At 60.1% G+C, this 23,375-nt stretch overlaps 1 protein-coding gene across 6 annotated transcripts in view; it reads right to left on the reverse strand.

The window, feature by feature from the left end:
- EHMT1 (euchromatic histone lysine methyltransferase 1) overlaps window positions 1-23,375 on the reverse strand; it is a 137,581-nt gene that overhangs the window by 61,477 nt on the left and 52,729 nt on the right. For 3 of the 6 annotated variants that reach the window (XM_021081201.1, XM_021081197.1, XM_021081198.1), the window contains 5 exons: window positions 14,993-15,053; window positions 8,706-9,271; window positions 4,677-4,857; window positions 1,802-1,959; window positions 1,463-1,633 (listed from right to left, as the gene is read on the reverse strand). In XM_021081201.1, the coding sequence (XP_020936860.1) occupies window positions 1,463-1,633; window positions 1,802-1,959; window positions 4,677-4,857; window positions 8,706-9,271; window positions 14,993-15,053 (1,137 nt within the window). The remainder of the gene's footprint in view (window positions 1-1,462; window positions 1,634-1,801; window positions 1,960-4,676; window positions 4,858-8,705; window positions 9,272-14,992; window positions 15,054-23,375) is intronic. The other 3 variants (XM_021081202.1, XM_021081199.1, XM_021081200.1) reach the window with 2 other exon arrangements.

A 23,375-nucleotide genomic window follows, 5' to 3' on the forward strand; every position in this document is an offset into this window, starting at 1 on the left:
AAAGCAAAGCAATTTTTGCCTGGTTTGTTGTCCAGTCAGCTTTAGTAACTTTTTTTTTTTTTCCCTGTCTTTTTAGGGCCACACCTGCTGCACATGGAGTTCCCAGGCTAGGGGTCAAATCAGACCTACAGCTGCTGGTCTACACCACAGTCACAGGAACACCAGATCCAAGCCACGTCTGCAACCTGCACCACGGCTCATGGCAACATCAGATCCTTAACCCACTGAGCAAGGCTAGGGATCGAACCCATGTCCTCACGGACACTGGTCAGGTTGTTACCACCAGGCCATGACAGGACCTCCAGCTCAGCGACTTTTAAACGGTGGCACTATAAATAAAACACCTTGCAAAATTTTTCCGACACAGGGAAACGACACTTCGTCTTTATTCATGAGCTGGAAACGGCTACTTGGCTCAAGCCCTGAGGCGCCCCCAGCTCCCTGGGCAGGAGCAGCGACGGCACCAAGCAGACTGTACGTAGCAGGGCTTCCGTGGCTGGATCCTTCATCCTCTCAGCTTTGACTATGTTGGCTAGAGACTCAGTTACTACTCAGTTTGTGGCCTGGGGAGAAATATAATTAGACAGTTTGTTTGCTTTTCCCATTAAAAAAGGCACTTAACCCATGTGGTATGTCATCTTTTTATAATCAGTGATCACGTGTGGGGAAAACTATTCACATTTGCATGTAAAAAATATTTTAACCTTGGAGTTCCCATCGTGGCTCAGCGGTAATAAACCCACTGTGGTGTAGGCCGCAGACGAGGCTCAGATCTGGTGCGGCTGTGGCTGTGGCTGTGGTGTGGGCCGGCAGCTACTGTTCCAATTCGACCCCTAGCCTGGGAACTCCCATGTGCCACGGGTGAGGCCCTAGAAAGGAAAAAACATAAATAAACTTTCACATTAAAACGTGTGGCATAACCCAGAAAACAATCATCAGAATGCGAGATCCTCTCAACAAAAAGTAACATGCGCATACCCAAGTAGGAAGGAGGCCCCGGTGCCCACAGTGAGACATTTTAAGCACCTGCCACATAAGGCAAACACTACCCGAACCTTCGATGCCACGTCCTGCCGAAAGTCACTGTGGTGCGCCAAAGAAAAAACATTACTGGACCGAGGCCGGGATTTGGCATCGGGCAGGTCTGAGGTCAGACCGTGGCTCTGACACGGGCACAGACAGCTTTGCCCGTTTTCCTGACCGAGGAAAGGACCGAGGCCGCTCCTGACTCCCGGGAGGAGCGACGGCGCGGAGGGGCACTCGTGCGCTGCCACGGGCAGCACAGACGCTCCGGAAACAGTACCTCCCTCTTTAAAATGAAAGCAGTGACACAAGGACGCTTTTTAAATTAAAACCCAAGAGAAATAACACCTAAGAACCCCAGCCAGAAGTACGCAGGGGCTGGATCAAGGCCCAGAAGGCTCGCCCTCCGGACGGAGGCCCGCCGTGGGCTCGTGCCCACCTTCTGGGCGCGGTCAGGCTCCAGCGCACTCTCCTTCGAGGTCCTGCTGTCCTCCTGCTGGGCTCCCTGGTCCTCGTCCTCGTCCAGCTCCTCCGAGTCGTCGTCCTCGGAGTCGAGGTCCAAGCTCTCCCCGTTCACATGGAGGGAGCCGTCGCCTGGGTCCTTCTCGCCCTGGAACGGAGAAGCCCCACGTGAGCAAGGCCCCGGGGCTGGGAGGCGACTGTGCGGCAGCCCGAGAGCCCAGCGCTGGGGCCTCTGCCCGCCAGGCAGAGCGGCGGAGAGAGCTGGGGTCAGGCCGCGCAGGAGCAGGGGGCCCTCGCCCGGCGGCCCCGCCCTCACCTGGCGGCCGGCGCTGGAGTGAGCTATGCTCTGGAACATCTCAATGACCGTCCTCTGTTTTAACACTTTGGCCTTTTTCTTGGGAACCAGACTATAGGTGCCCATTCTTCGTTTTTTCTTTCGCGATACTGCAGCTGCTAAAACAAAAGGCAAGCAAGCTAAAAAAAAAAAAAGTCAAAAGGGGACAAGAAAGGAAAAGAAACGCCATTCAACTGTTTCTTAAGGGAGGCGACAGTTCACAAACTCTAATCACCAAAATTGTCAGCGCCCACAACAGCAACAGGCACTGCTCAGGGGCCGTCAGCTGGGCAGGGAAAGCTGAGCACACGTCAGACCCTCACGAGGAACCACCCAGCCACACGAGGGCGACTGTGAGCCCCTCCCTCGAAAGCGCCCAGAGCCAGCCGGTGGCTCGCAGCCCGGCAGGAGCAGGCCGCCCCCGAGCCGAGAAGGAAGGGCCTCCTCCAGACACCCCGGAGCACCTGGGCCCTTCCTTCCTGGGCGCCCCTCGGACCCGGGGAGGGGGCCTCAAAGCTACGGCCCAAAGCACCACCCGAGCACCTGGGGCCAGGGAGTACGAGGCCAGGGTTCCCGGGGGAGAAGGGGCACCTGGGGCCAGGTTCCCTGGGGGCGGCAGCGGCAGGGAGGCCGAGCGGGGCTCTGGGGCCCCGACTCCGGTCCAAGCAAAGCAGTTCCAGGTCGACTGCTTTCACAGGACGAGGGTCTCTGTGGTACTTAATTCTTTTAAAAAGTTCCAGGATTGAAAAAAAGCAGCTGATACCCACTGCTTCAACAGGGAGGAGCAGCACTCAGTGGCTGATAAGAGACCTCAGGCGTTTGCTCTACCAAGTGCAGAGAAAGGACGGAGAGTTGGGTGGGCTGTGGGCACCCGAGTCAAGCCAACGGCCCCTCGCAGGCACGTCGGAGCACCTGCCACAGCAGGGGGCGAGAGAGGGAACAACCGCCACGTGGGCCACAGTGTGGTCGCGGGGACACCCACGCGCTGGACAGGGCAGGCGAGCCGGCAGGAGCCTCCCGGGCAGTCACCGGAGCGAGTGACACGGGCTGCGAGCCCCCAGCAACTCTGCCACCTTCCTGCTTGGGCGGCACCCTCGCCACTGTGACCCAACTTCTCACAAGACAGGACCCGCAAGCGCCAACCAGAGGTAATGACGCATGGCCAGGGAGGCAGCGGGGAGAGGGCACAGAGGCCGCAGCCCCACACCTCCGCCCCCTACCCGGGAACCTGGCCCTGCGGGCTCCCCGCTCGCTCTGCGGAGCCGCTACAGGCCAAGCCGACCAAACGCTGCAGGGGCCTGAGCTGCCGTCTGCCGACGCCCCACTCCTCGCCTCCGGATGCGGGGTCCCGCTACCCACGCCGCACGCACCTGTTCCGAAGCCTCCCACCCAACAGCGAGCCATTCACACAGCTAAGGCTTCTGACATCCTGGCAACGCCACGCACCCGGGCGTGAGACCCCAGGATCTGCAACCCCAGCTGGCTTTCGGTCTTGGAGACAAACAACACTGAGTCGAAAGAGCCCAAGTCAGGGCCAGTGGGTGACGGGCTGATCCTGGGTCCTGAGCACCGGGCCCCAGGAAGCAGAGCGAGGGCGCCGGGGACCGGGGAAGGACGAGGCCGGCGGGACCACCAGCTGAGCCGGAGAGTCCCCGTGGGGCGCTGGGGTCACATCACAGGGCTCCGGAACCACCCTGAAGGGCCAACCTGGGACGAGCTGTCCAGAACAGTGACGGAATGGAGCCAGAGAGGCAGGGCATGAGGCGCCAGGCAAGACTTAACAAAAACCAGGCAGATGCCAGGCCAGGAGGCCGCGGTGCTTCCTGTGGCAGAAACCCCAGGAGCTGAGTGGGGCAGCAGCCACCGGGGGGACCAGAGGATCTGTCTGCGCTGGACGAACAGTCACCACACCCACCCCTGGGAGAGGCGGTCTGCACACACGCCCCTTGAAGATGGGCCAGGACGGGCACGGGACCCAGGGAAACAGGCCTGCCCGTGTGGGACGGCCCAGATCACACCACCAAGGGCTGCAGGAAGCTGCCCACAAGCCCTCTCCGAGCAGCAAAGGGTGCTGACAGGCCACGCAGCAGAGGGAACTCCCTAAGACTCCACTGCTCTGGAAAACGACACTGACGAGCTTGGAGGCAAAGGGCCCGAAGTCTGCAACTTGGGTCCACCTTTCAGAAATAAAATGTGACTTATTGGAGGGAGGGGACACAGAGCTGTGCATGCAGGCCAACGAGGGCCGCAGGAATTCCCTGCAGAATCCCAGCCGCTCTCAGGGGGGTCTGGAGTCACCTATGAGCAAGAAGCGGCTTCGAGGTCCGGAAGACGTGACCCATGATACCAGACAGGCCCCCACCCAGGCGCAGCCTGCAGATGCGTGGCCCCCGGCACACCCTACACAGGCCACCCCCTCGTGTGTGAGCCCTCACCCGATGTGCAAGAGCCACACAGAAAGGGCCTCCTCCACCGGGGGGGCTGGAGGAACGTGTCTCCCTGTGGGCCCCACTTCCCCAGGTGCCCACGGAGAGGAGACGTGCACTCAGGACAGTGGGGGGCTGCTCGCCGGGAAGTGGCTGGTTCAGCGCGACCTCCGCTGCGGCGCCCTCAGCAGCGGGAAACTCATCAGCCAGGAGACCTCTCAAGCGGGTCTAGACCAGCAGGCAGATTCCAGCAATGGAAAGAAGCTTCATCTCAGGATGGAGAACAAGAGAAGGCTTTGCGGGGGCTGGGCGAGGGGCAGGGAGCTGGCCGCCTGCCCAGGCCGAGTGCACCGACGGTCAGGCGCCGCCCGTCCAGCAAGGCACAGGCCAGGAACCCCCAAGGGCAGGGCAGCGGCCGGGCCCCGCTTTACCTGTCTGTGACTTCGAGGAGGCCACGTAGCACTGGTTTTGAGGTAGCGATTGGTGCAGGGGCGGGAAAGGGGGTAAAAGCTGCTGTCGCCCAAAGTCAGAGGCACCTCTGCTCATCTCCTCTTTCGGCTCCTCGTGGTCACGGGCGTCCCGGCCTTCCCTGGGGTCCTTGCTGGCTGCGTGCTTCAAAACAAAGACAACACCGACCGTGACACCAGGCAGGTGGCGCTGTGACAGCGTGCCCCCCCGGGAGGCCCTCCACCGAGGCGGGGGGAGACCAGGAGAAAGAAGAGATGGGGGGAGCCCAGAAAACCACCGTCCCCACAGAGACAGGCACCACGGCGCTGTCACCCGCATCAGGAGACCCCAAGTCTGCATTTTTAAAGGGCGGCAGCGGCTCCCAGAAGGGAAAGAGCTCCTACCTGCTCCTTAACAGAAAGTTTGCCAACCCTCGGTCTAGGCAGTAAGACACGACCGGGTTTCACTGCACCCAGAACGGGCGCGTGAACCTCCGGGCAGGTGCTTTCCGGTCGACCCCAGCCCCAGCCTGCCACACCCCCGCTGGCTTTCACCCCACAGGCCATCGCACTAGGCTTTGAAGGCTGCCTCTGGCTCAGTTCCACCACTTCCGAAAGGCCTCCAGCCTTCGCCCCCTGAGACCGTGAGAGCCCTGGATGCTGAGGTCAGAGCCCAGGCCTCACCCCAACAGCACGCCCCCGCCCACTCTGCTCGCTTCCCTCAGTCACCCACAGCCTCAGCCAGGCTCTTCTCAGTCCAACCAAGTCTTAGTGTGCACCCAGCAGGGGCACTGAGCAGAGAACAAGCACCCTTCAGGGCGCGGGGCCGCGCACACCGGACAGCCGCTTGCCAGGGAATGTCCCCTCCACGCGGGCAGAGATCAACTCAAAATGATCAGACCTAAAATTACGCAACTCTGAGAGGAAAACAGGAGGGAAGCTTCGTGACACGGAGTTTGGGAACGAATCCTTGGATGTTACAACAAAAGCACAGCAACGAAAAACATGAATTAGACTTAACATTAAAAAATTCCCGTAGGAGTTCCCATCGTGGCTTGGTGGTTAACGAATCTGACTAAGAACCATGAGGCTGCGGGTTCGATCCCTGGCCTCGCTTAGTGGGCTGGGGACCCGGCGTTGCCGTGAGCTGTGGTGTGTAGGTCGCAGACGCGGCTCGGATCCCGCGTTGCTGTGGCTGTGGTGTAGGCCGGCGGCTACAGCTCCGATGAGACCCCTGGCCTGGGAACCTCCACATGCCGTGGGAGCAGCCCTAGAAAAGACAAAAAGACAAAAAAGAATTTTTTTTAATTAAAAAAAAAAAAAAAAAACAGTAAAAACATATTAAAGTAATAGCCTAGACGTGGGGATGGAATAAAAGTCTAATTTCAGGGAGATAAATAAGCAATGTAAACTCTGACACGCATTTTAACATCTCTAACAACGGGGCAAAACGTGGCGGGTAAAAAGAGGTGGACTTCTGCTCGCAGCTGACGCCGAGTTCATTCACAACCAACCACGTATTTATTTTCTGTTTTGTTCTGTCCTTTTAGGGCCACGTCCGCGGCACATGCAAGTTCCCAGGCTAAGGATGGAAGCGGAGCTGCAGCTGCCGACCTGCACCACAGCTCACGGCAACACCGGATCCTTAACCCACTGAGCGAGGCCAGGGATCGAACCCACATCCTCAGGGATACTAGTTGGATTCAACTCTGCTGCGCCGCAACAGGAACTCCAAAGAAACTTTAAAAACCAGAGAAAACCTTCAGGATCTAAGCGTTCTTGGGCAGGACACCAAAGGCACATACTCTTTTTTTTTCTTAAACGGCCATGACATATGTAAGTTCCCAGGCCAGGGATCAAACCCACACCACAGCTGTGGCAACACCAGGTCCTTTAACCCGCTGGGCCAAGTCGGGGGTCGAACCCTCGCCTCCACAGCGACCGGAGCCGCTGCAGTCAGATTCTTGGCCCACGGCACCACAGCAGGGACTGCCCTTTTCTTCTGGCTACTCCTGAGGTATGTGGACACTCCTGAGCCAGGGATAGAGCCCAGGCCACGGCAGCGACCAGAGCCCTGCAGGGACAACACGAGATCCTTAACCTAGTGTGCCAGCGGGGAACTCCTCCAAAGCACGGTCCTAAAAGGGAAAACAGTTTACAAGTCGGACTTCATCCAAAGGAAGCGCTTCTGCTCCAAGACAGACCTCCCGAGAGGATGAGAACCAGCTACAGACCAGGGGAAACGCCTGCAAACCAGCACCTGACGAGGGTCCAAACCCAAACTCGCAAAGCTCACAACACACCTAACTGTAAAGTGGCCAAAGTTATGAAAAACGGTTTACCAGACAGGACAGCCAGGCGGCAAATCACCGCATGAAACCTCCGCCGCCAGGGTCGTTCAAACTAAAGCCACGCCGGCCGGGACAGCACAGCCGTGGCAGGGGCGGTGGCCACGCCAAACACCCCCTGGAGGCCGCAGGGGCCTCGGCTGCTCGTCCACCGCGGGGGGCGTAAAAGGCGGCATCGGGGGCGTGTGGGCTGGGGGCCACGTGAGCCTGCGACTGTGCTCCTGGACCTTCTACCCAGAGAATCCAAACTTAGATCCAACCCGAAGCGTGTACACAAATGTCCAGGGTCACAAGAACATCCGAGCCCAAACCTGAAAACCCCCGATGGCCTCCGACGGGCCAGCGGGTCCACACCCAAAGCCTGTCCACACGCAAAGAAGGGCCCCGCAGGCCTGACTTGGAGGGGTCAGGGGTCAGGGGTCCAAGGTGTGGCGTAAGGGAAGAGGCCTCCTCTCCATGACCCCGTGTTGGAGAACACGTGCGCACACACCCTCAGAGGTGCGGGAAGGGGCAGCGTGGGCTGCGGGACCCGAGGGCGCCTCGCGGAGCCAGGTGGGCGTCCGCCCGCAGGGTGCCCTGGCTGCAGGAAGCGGGACCCGGGGGCCCAGCAGAGGGGCAGGGTCTCTGCACTAACGGTGTGGCTTTCCGGACTCCGTAACCATTCGGAAGCGTTTCAGTTCGGGAAGGTCCGGGACACTGCACCAGGCAGAGGGCAGAGGCACGTCAGGCTCGGCCGGGCCAGGGGCCAGCGGGCATGCCCGACCTCGGCCCCGCAGCGCCCCCAGGCCGTCCAGGAGCAGCAGAGACTGAGGAGGCTGCAGGCCCCTGGCAGCATCCAGCTCCTAGCACTCGCACAGCGCTCCCGTCGCAGCAGCCGGGCCACGGGGGGCCCCGGAGGCGAAACTGAGCACAGGCCCGGGGGACCCCTCCGGGAAACCCACCCCGAACACGGCGGCCACTTCCACACAGAGCTCCCACCTGAGGAGATGGGAGTTTCACTGGGACCGACGCCTTCCGAAGGACAAGACAAACATGTAACCAGGAACACTAGTCAGAGACACGGCCCGAAAAACCAACTGTCAAAACGGCAACAGCCCCGCATGGAGTGGCCAGCAGGGCTGAGCGCCAAGGGGCAGGCGAGGACCCGCGGTGAGGGGCCGCTGGGGAGGCAGAGGCCAGGCCCCCAAGGGGCTCCGGGACAGGCAGCCGCGCAGGGCCTTCTCCGAGAGCTGCAGGAAGACCCCATCTCAGGCCGAGACGAGGGGCCCCTGGGGTCTGCCCAGCGGGACTGCAGGTGGACACAGGCATGGCGCAGACACCCGCACAAGCCGCTCAGGTACGAGAAACGCCAGGGCTCTGACGGCCAACCTGGAACCCGTGCCTGCCAGATCGGCCCCGAAGGAGGGGCGCAGGACAGGCCCCGGGGCACAGGATGCTGCCCGCGGGCCTGGGCAGGGGCAGGGCGTCTTCAGCGTCGCCCTGTGCAACACGGCGGGCGGAGGAGCAGGTACGGCGAGGGCCACGGGCTCCTGGCGCAGCAGCCCAGAGAGCAGGCAGACCAGGGCACCGGGCAGACCCCCAGGCCCACCCTTTCCGGGCCACCCGCTGAGCAGAACAAAGGAGAAGACAGATAAGGAGGTGGCCCCAGCCCGACGGGGACGGTTACCAGGCCCAGGATGGACTTCGGCATGGTCTTCCGAGCCCGGTGGACCTTGACGTCGGCGCCCGGGGCCGGGGGCTTCTTGTCCTCTGTGTCTCTGCTCACCTCCCCGGGCTTGGCCGGCGGCGGTGGCGGCGGCGGTGGCGGCGGCGGAGGCAAAGTGCCAGGAGTCCGGCCCCGGGCCGCCCCGCTGGGGAGGGTTTTGGCAGCGTGGCCGGGGAGGGAGGCGGCCAGGGCGCTGGCGATGCGCGGCGGCTCGGACACGGGGGCCTTGCCCAGGAAGTAGCCGTTGCTGCCGACGCCCGGCGTCTGCGCAAAGCCGTCGGCCCGGACGTGGTTCTGCTTCGCCGGCTCGGCGTCTCTGTCTGCAAGGCCATTTTCCGCGATCCGGGCCACCGGGCCGGCGCCTTCCTGCGGGCCGACCCTCGCGCCTTCCTGAGTGTGCTTCGCCGCGGCCGGCGGGCTACCGCCGTCGCTCTGGTCACAGGCCCCGTTGGCCTCCCCGTCCGCAGCCTCGGGGGCCTCCCCGCCCTGCTTGTCTGCTGCGCCTTCGTCGGCAGCCATGGGTGACCCTGCGGACAGAGAAGAAGGCGTCAGTGCCGCCGCGCCTGCGACCCCCTTGTGCGAGCCACCGAGCTGCGGGCACCGACACTGGCCGGCTGGAAGCCGCTTTCCTGCAGGGCGGACATCTGGGTGCAGACAGCTCGCCTCCTACCAAGACGGAAAAGAAGAGTAAAACGAAAAACCATGAAACCTTCAGGAAAAAATCCTAGCGATAAGCAGCGTCTTGGCCTTACCGCCCGCCCAGAGGAAAACGGATAAACCGTACTTCGCCAAAATGAAAAGCTTCTCCAAAAGGAACAGTAGCAAATCCGCGCCAGGATACAGGGCCACTGCCCCCCGCGGACACGGTTATAAGTAAAAAGCGGGCCGCTGGGTCCTCCTCGCGTGGACGCTGTGAACAGTCGACGGTGCATTTGTTTTGGAAAACAAACAGTTTCGGCCGTTTCCTCTGACGCTAAAGGCACACTTGGCCCAGGACAGCAAATGCCCTCAGGGTACCCACCTCAGAGAAACGAAAAGTTACGCCCAAACAAAAACAAACGCAAGTGCCCGCAGCAGCTGTGCCGTAGCAGCTGAGAACCAGGATCAACCCAGGGGTCCCTCAGCGAGTAAATGGAGCACTAGGCGGGGGTCCCGCCGCACCCAGACCCCGCTCGGCAGGGCTGCGAAGCGAGGTGCACGAGGCCCTGGGGGTTACGCTGCAAGGACAGCAAGCCAGTGCCAAGGCGGCTGTCTGCTGCGGACAGTCTCTGAGATGACCACGCAGAGACCGAGAGAGCAGGCCCGCGCTGCCGGGACTGCGTGTGGGGGCAGGGGCAGCGGGTACAAAAGGGCACAGGAGGGGTGCGCTCCCCTTTGCGGGGGGAGACCCGCAAACCTCGCGTGTGATAAGAGCGCAAAGACCACGGGAAAGCCCAGGACGGTGGGGAGAAGGGCAGGCTCAACACCCCGGCTGACGTCGTGCCACTGTTTTCTAGATGTTACCGCGGGGCAACCTGGGGTCTCTGCTTCGGTCCTTATACCTGCATGTGAATACACGATTACAAAAGATACACTGCAAACCTCCATGCTGGCAACACACGACTGGAAAGTAAAACATAAACGCTCCTTACTACAGCAGAAGAAAAGCCGAAATACTCAAGGGTGCCAGACCTGTGCACCGAAATACACAAGGCATAGCTAAGGAAAATTTAAACAAGATGAAACCAATGGAGGACTACGGCCTGTTCCGAGTCGGAAAAGCCTGAGCCGAGCGGTGGGAGAGCCAGCGAGAGCCGCCCGGCAGGGCACAGAGTTCCGGGCACGGCTCCGGCAGGGACCTGAGGGCAGCCCTCTAACCGGGGCCAAAGGCACCTGTGCTCGAGTCAGGCCCCTTCCTAACACCCCCACCTCGACCTCTGATGAACCATGTGCCACTGCAGTGCTCAGAAGGCTCACACACAGGCCGAGAGAGGCCAAACTTGCCTGCAAGCTCATTAATCGAGGACCTTGGAAAAACTCAGGAGAAAAAGAAGATAAGCAAATCCAACGCCATATTCAATCCACCAACAACAGTATTTTAAAAACCAAACCAAAAACTATGAGACACAAGAAAAGCAGAAGAGTTCCAACCGTGACGCAGCAGTAACGAACCCAACTAGCATCCCTGAGGACACGGGTTTGATCCCTGGCCTTGCTCAGTGGGTTAAGGATCCGGCGTTGCTGTGAGCTGTGGTGTAGGTCACAGATGCGGCCTGGATCTGGCGTGGCTGTGGCTGTGGCTGTGGGCCAGCAGCTGCAGCTCCGATTTGACCCCCCGCCTGGGAACCTCCATATGCTGCCGGTGCGGCCCTAAAAAAAAGAAGAGCAGGAGAACCCAGAATGAAGAGAAAGCCAGTCAATTAAACGCCCAGATTACTGCACACCTGAAACTAGTCAACTGCGCGCTAATACAATTTCACAAAGCAGACGTGGCAGAGGCAGTAGACACAGCAGAGGGACGTCAGAACCGTGAGTGCAGCCGCGACACGTCTAGAGGAAAAGAGAGACACTAGACAGAGCTAGAGACAGGGCACCACTCCCACCGACCAGCAGCACTGCAGACAACAGCCTCCTGACAAGACCCCCAGGGCGGAGAGCCCACCAGCAGCATCTGAGAGTAAGGCACAGAGGGGGGGCCTGAGAGCCCCGGCCTCCGGAGCAGCCTGGCCCCTTAGGCTCGGTGCCCAGACCGGAAGGAAGTGAAAAATGTGCTTTGGAAGAAGGAACAGCCAAAAAAAGGTTTCCGCCCAAGATTTTCCAAATAGGACGAAAATGTTACAACCAATGAACCAAGACGCTTAAGGAAGGCCACTCAAGAATCGAGCCAGACCAAAGACAACGCAGCCAAATCGCTGAAAATCTGATCAAAACCTGAAGGCAGGCAGAGAAGATGCCCCCCACAGAGGAAGTGCTAGGAACCACCACGCGCCCAGGACACACAGGGCCGGCCAGCAACAGCCGAGTTCCCGTGCCCGGGAACTCCAGGCAACCCGCCCTTCAACGGGACACTCTCAGACACACAGGGCTGAGAACAGCAGCACAAAAGCCTGTCCGACAAAGCAGACGAGGCTCTTCAGACCATCAGGAAACGACCACACAGGAACTCGCCCACCGAAAAAACGGGATGAAGAGCACCAGCAAGGATAAACACTTCCGAAAATAGAAAAGAATTTATCTTCTCTCTTAAAACATTTTGTTAAAAAGATAACGTTCCCACTGTGGCACAGTGGAAACAGATCCAACACAGAAACGTCTCCAAGAGGTTGCGGGTTCGACACCTGGCCTCGTCGGCGGGTTAAGGTTCGGCATTGCCGAGAGCTGTGGCGCAGGTCACAGACACGGCTTGGATCTGGCATTGCTGTGGCTGTGGTGTGGGCTGCCAGCTGCAGCTCCAATTCAACCCCTAGCCTGGGGACCTCCAAAGGCTGCAGGCCAGCCCTAAAAATAAGTAAATAAAACTTCATTTGAAAAAGCACCAAAAGTGGACCAAAGAAGCGTAAGACTTGTGCCCTGAAAATCACAAAGCATGGCCGGAGACGCCAGAGAAGACCTACACCAACAGAAAGACAGCCGTGTCCACGGACGGGAGACACCTGCCGCCGAGCAGTAACAGCCCAGCGTGACCTTGAGTTGGCAGAACCCACATCGAGACCCCGAGGGCCTCTCCACAGGAGCTGGCAAGCTAGCCCTGAAACGCACATGGAGATTCCAGTGACCCAGAGGAGGCCAAACGATCCTGAGAAGGAAACGTGAAGCTGGAGCTGGCGCACGCGCCTGCGCCAAAATGTACACAAACCAGAGTAAGCGAGGGCGCAGGTGCCAGCGTAAGGAGAGGCTCCTGGGCAGCAGGAGAGAATCCACAGCTCAGAACCAGCACGGACCCTCACCAAAGGCCAGAACGGTCTCCTCCACAAACGGCACTGGGACAAATGGTCTCCACTTGCAAAGAAGGAAGCTGGGCGCCGACCCACGCCACGTAGAGAATCAACTCAAGGTGGACCCAAGACATACCTGTAAGAAGGCACAGGCGGAAACAGAGCTTTGTGAACTTCTCTCAAACAATGGTTTCTTAGATGTTATGACAAAAGCGCAAGTCCAGAGAAACTGGACTTGACTTTGTGCTTCAAAGGCCACAATCAAGAAAGTGAAGAGAAGAGACAAAGAACGAAAAGGGAAAGAAAAGAAACGGAAGACAACGCACGGGTCGGAAGATGATATCTGCAAGTCACAGACCGGATAAGAAATGCGTATCTTTATTTTTTAAAAACCTGACAGGAGTTCCCATCGTGGCTCAGCGGTTAAATGAACCTGACTAGTATCCATGAGGATGAGGGTTTGATCCCTGGCCTCGCTCAGTGGGTTAAGGATCCGGCATCGCCATGAGCTCTGGTGTAGGTCACAGACACGGCCCAGATCCCATGTTGCTGTGGCTATGGTACAGACTGGCAGCTACAGCTCCTATTCAACCTCTCACCTGGGAACCTCCTTGGGCCTTGGGCGCAGCCCTAAAAAGCAAAAAAAAAAAAAAAAAAAAAGCCACGATGAGACACCACTTTGCACCCGCTAGGATGGCTGCAACCCCGGGTCCTGTCAGGAGCCATCCTCGCCGCCAAGGACTAGATGAGGGGCAGCTGCGCGGGAACCAGTCCGGAAGCTCCTCCAAAGGGGGAGTCGAGGCCCTGGCTCAGGGGCCGTGCATGTGGAGGAGCTGGTACCTGGCACGGCACCCTCCTGGCAAGGCACGCTCAGAAAAAAGGGCCCGGGGCAGGGGGTGACAGGGTGGGCAGGACAAGGCACCCCAAGGCTCAGGGTAGGGGCAGGAGGCGGGGCAGGGCCACCGCCTTCCACACCCCAGGAACAGGCCTAGTGGCCTGGAAAAGTGCCACAGGGACAGAGGGCAGGCCTGGCACTGCCCCCAGGAGAGCAGGCTCTAGACCTGGGAGTGTGTTGGAAACAGTCCTGGGCAGCAAGGCCCCCCAACCCACCCAGCTCCTGGAATCCAGGCACTTCGGTGACGCACTAAGTGACCCACATGCAGGAAAGACAGCCCTGCCCTGCGGCCTGGGCCGCTGGGCCCCTTCTCTCAAGGCCAGGCTGCCCTGCCACAGGCCCCGGGCCATGTGCCCACACGGCCTTCGCCCACAGCCACCAGCAGCATGCACGTAGTGGTCACAAAAGAGGATGGCCACAGAGACGTGACACGGCGTCAGAGCAGTAGGTGGGGCACAGCACTTCCTGCCAAGGAGGCCATGCTACAGCTTAAAGGACGCAAAGGGCACAGCCAGCCTGGGGGACACGAGGTGATCACCAGGCAGGCACCCCCGCCACCGGGGGGGACAGGGACATCCAAGCCTCTGCCGGCATGCTGTGCCTAGAAGGACGGCCCAAAGTCTGTGCTCTCCCGCCGACGCGCACACAGCAACCTCTCCAGCCACGGCCTCCACCGCCCACAAGCCACTGTCTGTCCTCCAAGGGGTCGGCTGCGTTTCGAGAGCCAGGGCAGACACCGGGGCAGTGTGCCGCCAGGACAGCTGGGACGCCCAAGGGCCCAGGGCAGCGATCCTGCCACAAGGGCCACGGCCACTGTGGCGGGAAGGCCCCCCCATCCCAAGTCAGTGGAGGCTGCACCACACCACAGGCGCGGGCAGGGCTCTGAACAGCTCAGCCCTGCTGTTGACACAAGCAGCCCAGGACACCCAGTCCCCGAGCAGACAAGGCTGCGGGGAGACCAGTGCTGGCAGCTCCTGGCGGCAGCCTCATCATGGGTTGGGCCGGGGCACTGCTGCCCAAGTGCCTGCTCAGCACCCGAGTGGCCTGTCACAGTCCGTCCCAGAGCCCAGTGTCCCCCTTTGGCGCATCAGCAGGCAGCCTGTTACCCCCAGGTCCCCCCGGCAGACACCTTAGCCAGCCGCCCCTCCCTCCTGGCCACCTGCTGTGTCTTCCAGGCCTCAGGTCAGCCTCAGGCCAAGTACCACATACCCGTGGGTCTGGCTCTCGGGTGAGCTGGCCACTCCTGGGTCAGCCGCGCTGCCAGGGAACTGGGCGCCACCCTCTCTGCAAGGCAGCCAGTCACCACTCGCCCATCTGGACCAGGCATGGGCCCAGGCTGGGGGGGCGGGTGAGTATGCTGCTCGCTCACTGCAACTGCCCGGCCGGCCCGCAGACCAGGAGGCACCTCTGCCAGGCGTCCGGTGCCCAAGGCCCCTTACCTTCTCTCAGCAGCTCGGCTCTCGGGCAGTCCTGCTTGGTCTCCCCCTTTGCCGGGACCGCCTGTCAAAGAGAAACAACCGTCAGCCTGGGCCCAAGAGGACGCCCCCCCAAGGGGCTTCGGATGCGAATCCAAACCACACGTAAAGAGCCACCATCAAGGACCGGAAGGACAAGGCATGTGAAACCAGGACAAACCCTAAACCTGGAGTGGCGCGGGGGTTAGACTCCGACTAGGAACCATGAGGTTGCAGGTTCAGCCCCTGGCCTCGCTCAGAGGGTTAACGATCCGGCGTTGCAGTGAGCTGTGGTGTGGGTCGCAGACGCGGCTCGGATCCCGCGTTGCTGTGGCTCTAGTGTAGGCTGGCAGCTGCAGCTCCGATTGGACCCCTAGCCTGGGAACCTCCATATGCCGTGGGAGCGGCCCAAGAAATGGCAAAAAGACAAAAAAAAAAAAACCCTACAGCCTTTCCCACAGGACCAGCGGTCCGAAACTTTTTCTTTATCTCAGGAAACTTTTTCTTTATCTCTATGTGGGGGGATAGTTTTTAAAATAACAAAAACGCATCCATGCATTGCTTACAGAACTAGACATGGCAACTGCTTTGCTATAGAAATGCTACCGTTTATCTCAAAGTGCCTCCTGCTGATGACGGTAATTCATCTAGGTATTTCAAATGTTCAACAACCTATCAAAAAGTCAGAGAAATGGATAAACCTGTAAAATTCAATTAAAAAGTGAAGCACTCAACGTGAGCCGACTAAACAGGAGTGAGGTACACGAGGTCTCTTGCAATGATTTTAAGACAAACTCCTCCCTTCGGGAGGGTCAGTCTGGTTAGAGAACAAACGTAGGGGCGGTTTGCAGGTGTGGCCGCGACCCCCCCGCCCACACAGCGGAGCAGCGGTGGCGCAGGCGCCCGCCACGGCCAGGAGCTCATGCAGACGCTCTGGGCTCCCGCTCAGCGGGGCGGCCTCCAAGGGCCTGACTCCCACAACACTGCTGGAACCTCTGCAGTGTTTTCTCCCAGTCGCCACAAGCTCTTCTCCGAGCCGGGAGCCCACGGCTAGTCTCGCTGAGGGCCACGTGTGGCTTCCAGGAGCAGCGCCCACCCTGCCACCAGGCCACCCCCACGCCCACCGGCCACCAGCAGCCTTCCCCAGAGAGCTGCCTCCACCACCCCAGGCTGCAGGCAGGAAAGGGTGCGAGCCAGCTCGGCCCTCCCGCAGATCCCAGACGCAGCCGCCCTCCCACCTTCCCGGGCTCCAGGCCTGGCCCCACCAGTGGTTTGAAACTCAGTGGTTTTCAAGTATAACTGGAAGACCCTGGGGTCCCCGGTTCTTTCAGGAACCGGAGAGGCGCGTGGGGACGGGGTCTTGTTGGCACCACCCACCCCTGGCCCCCAGACCATGGCCGACGGCACCTGGGGGGACACCCACCCCTAGCTGGCACACGTGGAACCTCGTTCTAGGAGCCAAAGAGCTTGGTCGTCCCCGTGGCCACATGGGTGAAGAGCAGCTGCCATCACCAAGCGCCTGCTGTTCCCCCAGGTACCCGCCAGCCCAAGGGGAGACCTCAGCGAGCAGAGCCCAGGCCATGGGGCACTAACCACCAGAGGCCTGCTAACAACACACAAGTCAGGACAGAGACCTTTGTGGTCAAAGCCACGCATGGTGCGTGGTCCTTTTCAGAAAAGTTCTCTGAGCCCTGCCCCAGTGGACAGAGAAGAAACACAGTAACTTCAGAGATGGGGCGGCTGTGCTGTTATAAACGGGGGAGCTGGCCAGGGGGTCTCCCTCCAACGCTTCCCAAGGCTTCTCTCTGTGCTCAGACCCTGGGAGGGCAGCGCTTAAACGCCCTCTGTCTGTTTGCACTGGCTGGACCCCTGCTCCTCAGCCCCTCCAGGGAAAGCCTGCAGCCTGCCACCTCTCTACAAGCCCTCTCAGCCACTCTGCGGCAGGAAGCTGGCACCTGGTGCCAGGCACAAGAGGAAACTCTAGAGGCCACAGGGCCTTCCTCCCAGAAGGAAGGGACCACCTCCTTGCAGGGCAGCCCTGAGGCCGCCCTCCTCACCGCTCCTGCAGCCCTGGACCCTGCTGGTCCTTGGCAACACGCTCCACCTCATCAGACAGCTTTGCCCAGACCCCGCCCTGTCGCCCCCTGGTCCAGCCTGTCTGTCCCACAGCACACACACTCACTCAGGTTCCAAGCGCAGGACCTGTGCTGTCCTCCACTGCAGCTGCGTGGCAGCAGGGCCAGGCACGAGGCAGGACAAAGGAGACTGAGGAAGGAAAGGCCAGGGGGTGCGGGGCAAGCCTCCCCCCACTTCTTCCCTGCTTCGGGGTGCCAGGAACTCCAGGAGCACAGTCGGCCTCTGCCGTGTGACTAAAGAAGAACCCAGCCGCTGTCACTCTGACTCCTCCTGGGCGCTGCCAGGGCCACGTCCAAAGTCCACAGGCCCAGAGCCCGAGGTCCGCAGCAGCGCAGGAAGGACAGAAACCTCCTGACTTCAGATGCTCTGTGAGGTGAACCTTCGTGTACCTAGCAAGAGGGAGCAGGGCTTTCATCACCTTCTCAAAGGGCCAAGGACCCACGGCATCGACACCAAGAAAGGGTCACCGACAGAACACGTGGCCCTGGCCACGGCAGGGCCAAAGAGAGCTGCTGGCCCGGACTCCAGACCCCGCAGCAGCCGGAGGCTGTGACGATCCCGGCAGCGAAGGCGGGCAGGCGACCTCAGTCTCTGCTCTGCGAGAAGAGCCTAAACAAAGAGCAGGATGAGCCTGGGACTCGGGAACCTCTGGGAGCCGCCGCCCCGGCAGCAGAAGCCCTGAGCAAGGGCCCCTCAGCGGCAGCGAGCCCCATATCCTGCCCCCTCTGCGCCACTTCCCCGGCAAGACAGAGCCCTGGGGACACGACAGAAGCCAAGCGGCAGGAAGCACGAGAGGAGCTAGAACATCGCGTTGTGCCTGAGAAAGAAGCGTCAAAAGAACACAGAACAGCCCGAGGGATGCCACTCCCAAGTCTGGGACACTTCAGGCATCAAAATGACCAGCGACAGGAATCGATGCCACCCACTGAATAAAACACCAGTGTTAAGTACGTGAACAGATACCAAATCTAACGGGAAATTCCTCCATACCCTGGAATGCCAACTACCAAAGGCCGAAAGAGGGCTGGCAGTTAAAAACCACCATGAAAACTCGCGGGGGAAAGTTTCCCGTGGGAAATGGGATCTTGACATCATCTCAAAGTATCCTGCCACCAGATTCTTCTCGAGTACAAAGGGCAAAGCAGCAGCCTCACAGTGGAGAAAGCTGGAGGCACTGCCTTTCCCACGTGGCAGCCACGGACAAAGCAGCAGATCTAATGGGACACACCGTGGAACCTGCTTCTGTGGCCTTCCTGCCACCAGGGCTCCAGAAAGCAGTTCGTCTGTGCTCCGAGTAAAGAAAGATCAAGAAGCTGCCAGCCAGGAGGAGGAGAGACGGGCAACCCGTCCACACCCTGCCAACTGGATGCACCAGTGCCACGTCCACACTTAATTACCGTGACAACTGCGTGCAGCGCCGACCAGGCACGCTCCAACGGCACATGCCCTGATGTCAGTCGTGACTTCATGGTTACGCACGAGTCCTTGTCTGCGGCAAATAAGAGCAAAGTGGTAGAGAGTCTGAATTCACCTGTGGGTGCAGAGGAGATGAGGTGCACCTGTGTGCCTGGGGGTGCACGTGTGCAAACTGAAGAACAGAACAAGTGTCTGGGAGCCACTGTACTAATCCTGCAACCTTTCTGTATGTCTGAAATTCCTTTTTTTTTTCCTTAACGGCCACACCTGCAGCACATGGAGGTCCCCAGGCTAGGAGCTGAATCAGAGCTGCAGCTGCCGGTCCACACCACAGCCACGGCAACACAGGACCCAAGCCATGTCTGCGACCTACACCACAGCTCACGGCAATGCCGAATCCTTAACCCACTGAGTGGGGCCAGGGATGGAACCCGCATTCTTATGGATACTAGTGGGTTCGTTTCTGCTGAGCCAAAGGGAACTCCCTGAAATTATTTCAAATTAAAGTGTGTTTAAAAAGAAAACACGGAGTTCCTGTCGTGGCGCAGTGGTTAACGAATCCGACTAGGAACCATGAGGTTGTGGGTTTGGTCCCTGCCCTTGCTCAGTGGGCTGCGATCTGGCGTTGCCGTGAGCTGTGGTGTAGGTTGCAGACACGGCTCGGATCCCGCGTGGCTGTGGCTCTGGCGTAGGCCGGTGGCTACAGCTCCGATTTGACCCCTAGCCTGGGAACCTCCATATGCCATGGGAGCGGCCCAAAGAAATAGCAAAAAGACCAAAATAAAAAATAAATAAATAAAGTTTAAAAAAAAAAAAAGAAAGATAACACTAAGAGAGTTCCCACTGTGGCTAAGCAGAAATGAGCCTGACTAGTAACCATAAGGATGCAGGTTCAATCCTTGGCCTCACTCAGTGGGTTAAGGATCCGGCGTTGCCGTGAGCTGTGGTGAAGGTCGCAGACGAGGCTCAGATCCTGCATGGCTGTGGGGTAGGCCGGCAGCTGTAGCAATGATTAGACCCCTAGCCTGGGAACCTCCATATGCTGTGGGAGCAGCTCTAAAAAAGAAAAAGAAAACGCAAGGGAAGCCTTAAGACCAGAATCATGCCGCATGAGCTGCGGTGCAGGGAGGACAGAACATGAGCTATGACAGGAGTGCCCTGCAGGGAACAAAGAGGCAGCGGCACAAACCCACAGCCTCCCACAAAAGGGAGGTCCACACGGGGCCACAGGCCTGGAGTCAGAGGACCTGGGCTCTGTCCAGCTCCTCTGTCCGCTGGTGCTTTGCCAGGGTCGCCTGGCTGCTGCAGCTCTGGGGCAGGGACCACTTGTTCCAGGAGCGACTATGAGGATGGAGCTGTCACCCAGGGTGCGCGGAACCACGAACTGTCGTGCACAAAGGGCTCCACAGACCGCTGTGCACACCTGTGCCGCCAGGTGCCCAGGACTGCGGGGCGCCCTGCAGCGGCTGCGGCACCAGCTGGGAGTCCCGCCGAGAGCGTGAGGACAATGGGCAGGGCGCGCAGAGAGCAGCCCCTGGGAGGTCTGTGTCACCACCGAGGGCGACCAGCAGGACGGCTGCACAGGGGCCGACATGCACACTTCCCACTTGTAACCAACTATCAACATCTGAAAATAGGGGTTACGAAAGGTCTGAAAGTGAGGGCCCAGGCGAGGCTGCTGGCGCCCCCCAGGGCTGGCCCCTGGCACAGCTCAGACCCCACTTTCTCTGTGTGTGGGCACCAACCCTCACGGTACAGATGCCCTTCCTACCTGGCCCACTTCGCTCACCCAGCTGACCCACCTGCCCTGACTCCCCTGACTAACGGGTCACCTCCTAGGACCCAGTCCTGGTCACTCCTCTCAGCAGTGACGACACAACTGCCCCCACCAGGTTGGGTGGGTCCAGGGTGTCTGGTCCCACAGTCGGTCCAGAGCCGCCCTTGGCCCGAACAGCCGGGCCTCACCTCAGCCCATCACTCGCCAGCAGCCTACACCATTCAGCCCACCCGCACCCTAGACCTCCCAGAGATCAAGAGCTCAAAACTCACTTCCCTCACAGAAGCAACACCTGCAGATGGTGCAAATGCAATGCTGTGGGCACCTTAGCAGGAATCAAGACACACCCCGAGCGCTAGCCCGAGTGACTGGGCTCCTCCCGCCAGCACTCAGGACAGCGCCCCGGGGTAACCTGGCCGTCAGCACCACGGCCAGCGGCCCCGAGGCGACGCGGAGACCCTGGAAAGGCAGCATGGGGCTGGGCTGAGCCCCCCACCCCCTCCACCCGGGGCATCGGAAGAATGATGGACAAAGTCCACGCTGAGCATCTGAGCGACTCCCAGGAGCGACACCTGACCCACAAAGTCAAGTTCCATGACTTCCCCCCCCAAGAAAAGTCTGGTTTGAGACTATTACCTAACACACTTTCAGGTCATGTCAGAATGACCCCCTATTTTGTTCTGCCTCTACTCCAGCACATTCGGGAATCCGCCGACAAACACCAACATGCCACATCCTGGACAAGCACGAGCTCCAGAAACAGAACAGCAACATCCTGCCTCACTTTGTCTCTCATGCAGAACACGAGGCCTCCCTGCCGGTTTCGATAAGTGACCACGGTCGATGGCCCAGGGCAGAAGAGGAAGGGGCAGGGAGCACGGGGACGGCAGAGGGCTGGCAGGCATGGGGGGGACAGGACACTGAGGGGGCCTGCCCTGTGCCCCATCCCTGACTTCGTGACTGACACCTGGCAGTGGGACAGAGGACGGAGCGCCAGGGCCACTCCACGCAGTGCCTACAGGACTGCTAACTAAGCGCCTTCACAGGCGGTGGAGTCTGGGATGCTAACAGTCCCCCAATAAAGGACAAGTTAGCTGATCAGACGAGCATAAAAACAAGCACCAAAGAAAAGGAACGCTCTCTAGGTCTGACGTTTTTTGCACAAGGCTCCGTCTCACAAAGCTAACACTTGGTGTGCCGTTAAAACACAGGCGCTGCCAGCGACCGGCTTCGCCTGAGCAGAGAGGAGCAGCACAGAGGGTTCTCAAAGCTCGAAGCAGAGACACGCTCCCTACTGAGCTCAACCTCGTCTATCCCGGCAGGATCCTTTCGCCTTGATCAAAGCAAAACAAAATGACCAGGAAACGCAAAGCTTTGAGTTAATTATTTTACTTCAAGCCCAGATCTTTCCATTTGGGGGACTCCATCTGGTTGTGCAGGAGCAAGACTTTAACGCATGTGAATAACCGCCCAGCAATTCAAGTTCCTAACACGTCAGTACAGCCGCTGGCTCAGAACCCGAAGGCCGTTTTGTTACTGGTGCACAGACAAGACAACTAACACCAGCAGAGTCTACCAGTGGTTAAACCATCTCCCCAAAGCCTGGTCTCTGTCCTAAAAGAACGTCCCATACAATCATCTAGGTTCTCGGGAGCCGTGTCACCAGTCAGGGCTGGCTCACCTGACTTCCCCGAAGGCACAGCCCCCACCCCAGCTGCCTGCAACTCACCCTGGCCACCCCACCCACACCCCACGGCCAGCCCAGAACGTCATGCTCCCATGCCCTGGGACCCCAACACCCCCGGCCCGGGAAACATCTGCCCTGCGGACAGTGCCAACCCCCAGCCTCGGGAAGACCGGAGGAGGAGGAGGAGCAGGGGCAGCCTCACGTCCCGCCTCTCCTTCTGCGGGGCCACACAGGCTCAGCCCGCATCGAGCGCCACGGCCCCAGCCCAAACCAGGGCCGTCGCCGCCACGGCCGCAAGGCTGCCCGCCCCCAGCCCAAGACCCACATGCAAGTGTCTCTAGCTGGGGGGGCAGCACCTCCTCCGCCTCCTCCCAGGGACTCGTGCAGCCAAGCGCCGCCACGGGAGCGCGGAGAGCCCAGACCACGGGCCCCATCCGTGAGCATCAGACTTTCCGTTGTTCAAATGCCACGCACTCGCGCACCGCTTCGAATCCACGGCTCCCACCGGGAAGGGGCGAGGGCGGCGCTGCTACGACGGTGTGAGCACAGCACGCCCGCTCTGCTGCTCCAGAGAAACACAGCTCCTTCCAAGGTTTTTCCCTCTCCGTCCTCCCACACCCGCCCCCACTCCAGGGCGCTCAGAAGCAGCCTTCACATCTAACCACCAAGCCCGACCCAGAAAGGGGAGCCCTCGCGGAGCCCAGGGCTGCAGGGGTCTGGGGCTTCTTCGGTCAGAGAGCCTTCCACACACAAGCTCTGAATGAAGACCGTCGCGGGGTGAGAGCAGCAAGGAGACTGAAGGGGTGCGGGCCTTGCGGGGTGGGGGCTGTCCCCAAGGACACCCCTTGATTTTCACAAACAGGAGCTTTACCATCATGCCACTCGACTCTCCCTAAACACAATGGGCACAGCCCCCCGCCTCGTGGCCACGCGCCTCCAGCAGAATTGAAACCTCAGCAAAGCTGACTCTGCAGCAGAGACTCGGCGGAGGGGGTCGGAGACCCAGGTGCCCTCTGGGCCTCCGGAGAGGGGGTCAGGCCTTCCAACTCCCCAGGCTGAGCTCAGCCACCTGGTCCTGACCCATCACGTCCTCACCGACAGGGACCTGCCGGTTTTGACAGTAAAACTGCAGCTGGGACCTGCAACGCCAGAAGTGCTCAGGGTAAGAGCTGCTCAGCAGCCTGCCCAGGGCCTCGCGCGGCCTCTTCCCGGCCTACAGTAAACTGCCAGTGAGAGCAGGGCCGTGGCTGAGATGCGCTGGACGGAGGACAGCAGCAAGGGGGCACGCCTGTCAGGAAGGGCAACAGACGGGGCCACCTGTGCACATGCTCGTGCCCCAGAACGGGGCTGGC

Source organism: Sus scrofa, unplaced genomic scaffold, assembly GCF_000003025.6.
Source record: "Sus scrofa isolate TJ Tabasco breed Duroc unplaced genomic scaffold, Sscrofa11.1 Contig1206, whole genome shotgun sequence".
In the NCBI taxonomy this organism is placed as follows: domain Eukaryota; kingdom Metazoa; phylum Chordata; class Mammalia; order Artiodactyla; family Suidae; genus Sus; species Sus scrofa.